The 9,104-nt window shown below is 40.9% G+C and overlaps 1 protein-coding gene across 1 annotated transcript in view; it reads right to left on the reverse strand.

Annotated features, from left to right (window-relative positions):
• MROH2B (maestro heat like repeat family member 2B) overlaps positions 1 to 7,877 on the reverse strand; it is a 60,991-nt gene extending 53,114 nt beyond the window's left edge. Inside the window, 6 exon segments of the mRNA XM_030881953.2 lie at positions 1 to 81; positions 2,753 to 2,851; positions 3,537 to 3,696; positions 4,996 to 5,106; positions 6,654 to 6,715; positions 7,850 to 7,877. Of these exon segments, the coding sequence (XP_030737813.2) occupies positions 1 to 81; positions 2,753 to 2,851; positions 3,537 to 3,696; positions 4,996 to 5,106; positions 6,654 to 6,715; positions 7,850 to 7,877 (541 nt within the window).
• Positions 7,878 to 9,104: the final 1,227 nt, after the last annotated feature.

The following is a 9,104-nucleotide window of genomic DNA, read 5'->3' on the forward strand; positions in this document are numbered from 1 at the left end:
GACTGGCATCCAATCTGGGGTAGGGGAAGTCTCTCCAGTGGCTGACATACTTGTAAATGGCTCTGCTGAACTTCTCAAGGGCTGCATTTAAAAAACAACCACAGACTGAGAAAAATATCAAGGTAGGTAGGACCATAATGTAATTTGAAAAAAATGTACTGATGATTAGCAAATGTGTAATAGTTTCCATAAAATCTTTTGACTGCACCAAGTAAATATATAAAAAGTGTTCAAGCCACTTTAGTGAACTGTAAATTAAAACCATAATGAAATACTACAACATACCATCTGGAATTGCTAAAATTTCAGATAGTCAATGTCAAGTGTTGACAGGACTAAGGGGCAGCTGATGTTTTTACATTCTGCTGGTGAGAGTGTGAATTGATTACAAACACTTTAGAAAACTGTTTGGCATTATCAACCAAAGTTGAATATGCTTTGTCTATGACCCAGAAATTCCACTCCAAGGTATATATATGGGCACTAGATATGCATACATAAGGGCACTAAAAATCTTGTACAAGAATGTTCCATTCAATTATTTTTGTAATAGCCTCAGACCAAAAAAATGATCCAAATATTTGGTAGAATTTCCATTCTATCAACAGGTAGAATGGAAAAATTGCAGTATAGACATGTAATAGTGTACAGAAATGAAAATGGACTACAGGTACACAAAACATGTATGAATCTCACAAATAGGCAAAGCTAATCTACGGTGTTAGAATTCAGGATTGTGGTTACCCTTGGAAAGGGTGGAGAGGTGATGACTGGGAGAAAAGATGGGGACTTCTAGGGAGTTAGTAATGTCCAAATTTTTTCCTGAGTTTTGGTCAAATGGATGAGCTACTTCGTGACAATTCATCAACCTGTATATTTCTGATTTTTATGTTTTTCTCCATGTATGTTTTACTTTAATAAAATTAAAAAATCTTGGGCCTGCAAAAATATCATATATATCACATATATATTTGCATCAAGTGCATTAAATAATATTTTTTCCTTCAGCCCCTCATGCTATCCCTTTCATTAGATAGTAAAAAAACTGTAGTTTACTCTCTCAAGAATACCTCATCTACAAATAACTCTATGGAAAAGATCCCAAGTATCTTAGCTTTAGAGCTGGTCAGTTTTGGTTTATTCCTATCCCCTCCAAACTCTCTCTGATAAGCTGATGTTCCATTTTGTCAAATCCATTTTGCGTGTGTGTGTGTGTGTATGTGTGTGTGTCTTGCACTGCCCTATAATGAGAAGGGATGGTGCCTGGTTCGTTGATGGTATCTGAAACAACAAGCACAATGTCTGTTTATTTGCTGATTGATTGAACACATAGCTAGATGGATGGCTATTAAATTTTATACCTTTTCTTTACTGGCAGTCGGGCAAAGTTGCTTTAAGACTAAAGCGCACTTAGATAAATTTATAACACACAGATGAGAATTCCCTTATTCATTGCCACGATGATTTCTGATTTTATTTTCTTTTACCTTCTTGGTTATTGATATTGGAGGTAGAAGTGCACTTAGTGGCACCAATATTTTTTTGCTGGGACACAATGTTTGCTGTGATAGTGAGCAGGGAAAATAAAAAATATTGAAAAGTGGGCTTATCTAGTATAGTAGTTTGAGTCCTTGAGTCTGACTGTACGTGTCTCTGCCACGTACCAGCTGTGTGATTGCAGGCAAGCTGTTTAACCTTTCTAAGCCTCAATTTCTCATCTGTAAAATGAACAGAAAATGTTAGCCACCTAATGGGGTCGCTATGAGGGTTAAATGAAATAATAATCTTAAAATACCCAAGGCAGTACCCAGGCACATGGTAAATTCTCAATATTTATCAGATACAAATATTACCTTTATTGAGGACAGACAAGAGGAAATGGGTAAAACAGAATAGAAAAGACTTGGTTGATAGATAAAGAAGATATTCCTAACAGTATAGGCTTTAAAACATTATAAAAGAGTAGTGATGGGGATGTCAGAGGTGGAAGGGGTCTTAGCAATCACTTCATTTGTTGTTTTTAGAGGTGAGATTGAGGTTGAGAGAAGGGCAGAATCACCTGATGGCTCAGTGACTGATCGGAGAAAAGAGTCCTGGTCTTCAGACTCATCCAGGAAGTCTCTCACTGTGCTGAAAATGCTTTTTCCAGGAGCTCAAGGGCATGTTTTTCTCTGTAGATTGTCGATTACCGTAGATGTGTTTCAGTTTTGGGGTTGAGGGATTTGTGACCATAGCTTGTTTACCCATTTTCCTTGATTGTATAGTTGCTTGTATTTTGATTAGATTGTTTACTTATCACTTTCACAATATTGCATTACAAAGAGATGCCAGAATTTAGCCTATGGCTAAGAGCTCATAAGCTCTCATAATCGTTTTTGAAAAGTGTGATCCAATTGAAGAAGGAGGCTAGTATAAATGGACCTGGTGTAAGACAGTGGGAAGAATATGGACTGGGTGGTCATGTAGACCTGGATGCCATCTCTCTATCTCACTGACTGTCACCACCCTGAGAAAATCGCTTAACCTCCATGACCCTCAGTTTCTCATCTGTAAAATGGGCTAATAGTACTTTGCAGAACTGCTGTGAGGATTGACAGAGATAACTCCTGAAGAAGGCCTTCCATGTGGTAGGCCCTCAGTAAATGGTAGCTACTATTACTAGAAAGGACAAGACTGAAGTAAAGGGAAAAATAAGACATTTGCTCCATTCATAGTCTGGTCTTAACAAAGAGGAAACCACGGGGATACCCACCGATACAGAAGGCTCCCTTCATCCTTTCCTCCTCCGCCAGCCTGAGCATGGTTTGCATGGTGAGCAGGGTCATCATCATGAAGGGAATGCTTTGGGATGCTGCAGTGAGGAATCGATAAGCATTTCAAGGCTTCATAGGGGAGGCAGATGAGGTGCAGCGGGAAGTTGTTCTCTATCCCTCCCCCACTGTAATGCCAGGCTGTAGTTAGGGAATCAATCTGTAGTTAGAGTACCTTAAGATAAGGTACTGGCTATACGGCCATCTGTACCTGTTGCTTAGTAGCAATTACTTACTTGAATAATTATTTTATTTATGTTCGTCCCTCCCACCAGAACTTGCCTGTATCCCCAGGGCCTAGCACAGGTGATAGGTGCTCAATAAATATCTGTTAAATGAAGTGGTTTAGAAAAGAACATCCTAGGAAACCCTTACTTCATGTAGGAGTTGAGTGGTTTGCAGAATACGGCTTGTGGAAAATGTGCTTCTGCAAACACAAAGCCAGATGAAAGGAACAATGAGGGTGGGAGAGAGTCCAGACAAATTCAGAGCAGTGTGGACCCGTGACTGGCCAACAGGCTCATCTATGCTCATAAACAACAGCCCAAATGCCGCTATCAGTATTCTTTAGTATAAAAGAAGGGAGAGATCCTCTCCCTTCTGCTGTTTGCTCCCATTTGGGTTTACACAAATGGGAGAATGATTGTTTAGAATGATTGATTAGAATGAATCATTGTTTAGAATGATTGTTTCCCAGGGAAAATGTGGACACTATTCCCTCCGTACCGTAGCTCGTTGCCAGTTCAGCCAGGGCAAGCACAACGAATTCATTTGGTAGCTCCAGGATCCTGAAGTTACTTTGTACTTCATACATCACAGAGTTGAAATCATGTGCAGCGAGAGACACCAACACCTCCCCAGTTAGCATTCTTATTTCTCTGAGGATCTGAGGAAGAAAAGGAAAATAACAATAACAGCTAGGAAGAGCGGAACGAGTCAGCAGAGGGGAAATATTGATAGTTTACATAATATTTATAAGTTCCTTACCTTTTCAATAGAGGGAGAACAGGCTGTTACAAACCCAGTGTGTAAGACTCTAGGGTAGGTGTCAGTAGCTGGGAAAGCAGAGGTAATTCAAAAGCACCTCAAAGCCAGGTTTTAATAGGATTCTTGTAAACTTGGGGCAATACATGTTTTCTTGTTAATTAATCAGGTACCGTGAACATAAGATTTACGTTTTATGTTGAAGTGATATGAATTACTGAAGGGAATGGAGAACGAAAAATGGGCTAGGATTTGGGCTAGAAAAACCCAAAGCTAGCTAGAGATTTGGGTTTTAGTATTGTCCTGATCTAATTATCCTTGATGTTGGAGATATTTGGAGGGACTTCTGCTTTTGGTAATAGTGAACAAGGTCAATTTGATCAACTTTCCTGCTCAGGAAAATAAAAAGTGCTGGGCAAGATATTAAAAAATATACTCATAGAAACATCAAAGAGATCACAATATAAGGTGGAATGAATTACTCAGTTGAGAGCTGGACAAGACTGGAAATCCAGAGAGATAAGCCCTGCTTTTGAGGCTGCTTTGTAGCCAACCAATGGTGAGATCCTGGTCATCTCACCTCTTATCTTTTTGGCTAAGACCTCAAAGGGCTGCATTGATATGAAAGGTTAAATAGGCTCTCCGTAGACTGTAGTACAACGTTGAGTCACAGAAGTTGCCCGGAAAAATCTCAAGCCCTGAAATTAATCATAGATTGTGCCCTTGGCAGGTAAACAAGTAAAAATTCTTTCTGGAAGGAAATGACATTATTTTAAGACTCAAATTATTTCTACAAATAATTTTTCAGATACAATGTCTAGTAGATATAGACAAGTAGGCATGAGAAGAGATAAGAATTCATACGGGAGCCAAGAAACTTTGGTTCTAGTTATTGGTTCTGTCAATAGATAGCTGTATTACTTTGCAAACAATCTCTCTAAGCACCAACTTCCTCATCTACAAGTGGATGGAATATTACTCCTAAAGACTTTCTTAACTCTACCTCGGTTTCCTCATCTGTGTTGGGGTAAATAATATGTGCTGTAACTGTATCCAGGTTACCATGAAGAACTAATAAAAGTGACCTGTGGTCCTGGCAGTGATGTAGAAAAGTTTATGGGTGTCTGCATGGGTGTAGTTGGGTTAGGTAAAGACCTGTTGCTGGTCCTGACACTGACTCATCATCAAGGATCAAACTTACATTGTCGTCTCTCATGTCCTTAGAAGCATAATAAATCAGCCTTTGGACAATTGCATCATCCAGGATGTCAGTATTCTGAATAACGGAAGTGAGATGACCATAAATGTCTTCCTGTGAACATACAAGGTTACACACAGAAATTTGAGTTGCAAAACTAAAGGAGTCAGATAAAATCCAAATGAATAACACGGTTAAACTAAGCAACATATCTCTACTACACAATGGATTTTATATATCCTAAGTGGGACTTCCTTAACATAATATTTATCTTTAGGAATCAAAGGCTTATAGGCAAAGCAAAGTTCATTCTAAAACCTATTTTAATTTGACTACATTTCTATGGCAAAATCTAACTGAAGGTAGGGGTGGGCTACCCAACATACTAAAGTCTCTTGAAATTCACTGTTGTAGGGCACTCAGGGCAATGGAAAACCCAATTGTTGCTCTTACTACCAGAGAGTGACTATGGCATTAAGGAATGCAATGCGATTCCCAAAGAGGCTGCTAAGTTGTGAAACTTGTTCCTAAAGGGGATTTATAGGCCCTTCCTTTGTTCATGCCTTTGTGGAGAAGAAGTTGTAAATCCTTTTCCACAGAGCTGCAGCCTCTGGCAATTATATGGCTTGGCAGGTGCTGGCGTGTGAGGGCTCTTCTCAGTCTCTTAGGTGGCCACATGGCCTTTGGAAGATGAGAGACTGGTGTCCTGAAATCTCCAAGAGCCTCAGGCATGCTACCTTGAGGTACTATGCCTATGTTTAACATGTGAAATAACTCGCTTTGCATAAGGGATTCTAATATGGAGTCAGGGTTGAGAACCACTGGATTAAGGGATAAAGGTGTAGGCATTGCCCTTCACAGGGAAGCTATGTTGAATAATGATTAGGAGCATTATTTTGGAGTCAGACAGGCTTGTGTTTGGATTTAATCCTGCTGGTCTTAGGCTTGTAACTTCTCTGGGCCTCACTTTTCTTAGTTGTCAAATGGAAATAACAATACCTACATCATAATGTTGTGAGGAGTGAACATAATACAATGCACTATTGTTTAGGAAGCATCTAGCTCTCTCCAGCCTTAGGTAAGTGTTCAATGAACAGTAACGGTTGTTATTTTACAAAAGGTTGCTGAAGCCAGAAAAGCCTTCAAATTCAGAGAAATAAATCTCTAATTATGAAACAGCATTATAGATGAGTAGGGGGAGATATTTGGGGATTTTCATAGGAGCCCTCAAATTCCTTACAGGACATTTGGTCCTGTCCAAAACGTTCATAAGACATTTGGTCCACACCAAAAAGTCCTTGACATATTTTGGACAGGACCAAATGTCTGCTAACCCTCAAATTCCACAGGAGGAGGCTCTAATCCACATGGTTGTAAGTCTGACATCTCCCTTTTTCCACATCTATCTGTGTAAGGTTACGTAAGGGGGCATTCTTTTGCTAGCTTCTACAGTTGGATACTCTGAATCCTCAAATGCCAAATATCATTGTTTAAACATTACAATGACTTCCATTAAAACTGCATTTTCTGAAAAACTGAATGCCACTTAAGAAGCGGGAGAGAAAAGGGGAAGTTGAAGCAAAGAACGATGTAGATGAAATGTTGCATTAACTGGATTAGAAAAAGTGAATGGGGAAGAGACTTTTCTCTATTTTCCTTACCTTGCTAATATTATCTTCTTTGTTCAGCATGCCGAGAGTGAGGTTAATCTCTCCAAAAATCTCTAAAATGGGCAGGAAAAGAAGAATTAAGAACATGCTGAAATGCCCTCCTGTGAATTACTATGCTATGGTTACCTCTCTCTCCTTCTCATTCTGTCCTTCTCTCTTTCTCCTTCTCTCTCTCTCCTCTCTTCTTTCCTTCTCTCTCCTTCTTTCCTCTCTCCCCTTCTCCCTTTCTCCTACTCTTCTCTTCCTCTTGACTGCCACCTCTTTGATGGCAGAAACTGTGTCTTATTCATACTTCTTATAATTGACATACTTGAAAATAGAAGATGCTTAGTATGTTTCAAAACCTGAATTAAATGTGGAGGGGAAGATAAAAGATGCTAGATCCCTGTTTATCTCTCCAGTCATGTAGGCATCACCCTATATCCTCTTGAGACAGGCTCAGCTCTCAGATTCCATGAACTGAATTCCTTACACCTGACTTGAGTAGGGGAGGGCAAGAGTGTAATAGAGCTTGTTATTTTCCACCTCCTTCCTCATTGCCCCCACCCCCCAACTTATTTACTCACATCCTCTTTCTCTCTGACTTCCCTTCTGGCCCTCTCAGGTCCCTCTTTTGGTATCATGCTCATGCAACCTTGTTCTTTTCTGATAATGATCTAAATATTTTTGACTTGTACCTTCCAGGAATTATTTGAATAAAGCTTGTTGGAAAACTGAAAACACATATTTGAGTCCAGGGAATTGAGCAATTTCACACCACATGGCAACTTGGTAGAAGAGATATTTCTCGACGTAGTGATTTTCCACAAGCCTCCAAATCAAACAACATAACCCTTTAGAACAGTCTTTTTTGGCAAAGCAGAATATTTCCAAAGGACTCTGCCAGTATTGAAGATTAAATAAGCAACTGCCTTTCTTTGTGTTGTAGCCCCACTTTCTCCTCGAGTAGACTATACATTTTTAAAGAAGGTAGGACATAATCATTGGTCCTTTACAATCCATGTGATTTTATTATTTTGGAATAAAGGGAGAGTAGAGAGAAACAATCTTGCTTTAGCATAGCTTTTCATAAAACCTTTTAAGGTGTACAGATCTCCCTCAGTGATGTACACCATTCCTCACCTCACATATGCATATCGTCACACAGACACAGAACACCTAATTCCTCAGGATCCGACGATGCTCACCTGCAGATTCCTCTGTGTCCTTGGCCATGTCTTGGCTGTTTCAGGCTCTCTAAGAGACAGCACCTAAGTATCAGAAATAATAAGGCTAACAAATCGAAGAAGCAGGTTGGCAAGTTTCTCACATAAGGTTCACATAAGGGTCTTTAAATGAAAGTCCCTCCACCACTTGATTGGCACAATGATCTGGAAGCTTCCAGTGATGGGCTGCTGCTGAGAAAGATGATGCTGTATTCTACCACGAGGACATTTTCTTGCTTCTGAGCTCCTGCTGACCAATAAAATGGCTTCATCTCACTGAATAGTGTCCCTTTGGTGGAGACCAGAGTATCTGAGAAGGAAGAAATTAGAGACTGAAACTCAAACAATTTTGGTAGACCAAAGGAGTTCTTCTCCCTAAGCCTGGGTCCATTGATCACAGATTTGGGAATGGCTTTCAGTGGTCACTTTACTGGGCTGGTGTTGGTCAAGCCTTTATGGTGATCTTGTTGATTGTTCTACTTGGTGAAAGTCAGTCCACAAACTGGGCATGCTCAGTGGACCGGAATGCCCGTCAGGGGCAGTTGAATGGAACCTCCAACTGACAGCAGCAAAGCAAGACCTTCTCAGCCTCCCCCGCCTTCTCAGCCTCCCCTGCCTTCTCGGCCTCCCCCGCCTTCTCAGCCTCCCCTGCCTTCTCAGCCCCCCTCGCCTTCTCAGCCTCCCTCGCCTTCTCAGCCCCCCTCGCCTTCTCAGCCCCCCTCGCCTTCTCAGCCTCCCCGGCCTTCTCAGCCTCCCCGCCTTCTCAGCCTCCCCCGCCTTCTCAGCCTCCCCGCCTTCTCAGCCTCCCCCGCCTTCTCAGCCTCCCTCGCTTTCTCAGCCTCCCTCGCTATGTCCCCTATCCCTGATTTGATCTGGATGCTGCCCTCACTCCAGGCTCAGGCTTTTTTCTCTGACTCCATTCTCTCTTCTTGTTTTCAAATCATTCTTTATCTAGACCTCTTGGCTATAATGCTTTCAACTTTACTAGTACTTCAATCTGTTCTCAACTCCCCCCCACCCCAATCCTAAATCTATGTACAATTTCCAATGTATGTCCAGATTGTATGTTAAGGTGGCAGATGTCAGAGAGAGTAGGAACTGGGTACCAGCAATCTATAGGTCTGGGTGTGAAAGGTGCCAAGGAGAGGGGCTCATGACTGTTCTCAGCTGCTGCTTCTTCTCCAGCTGTCATCTTCCCTTCATTAAGGATATTTCCGATTCAAAGGTTAACTGCTTC

This window comes from Globicephala melas, chromosome 3 (genome assembly GCF_963455315.2).
Source record: "Globicephala melas chromosome 3, mGloMel1.2, whole genome shotgun sequence".
NCBI classification, from domain to species: Eukaryota; Metazoa; Chordata; class Mammalia; order Artiodactyla; family Delphinidae; genus Globicephala; species Globicephala melas.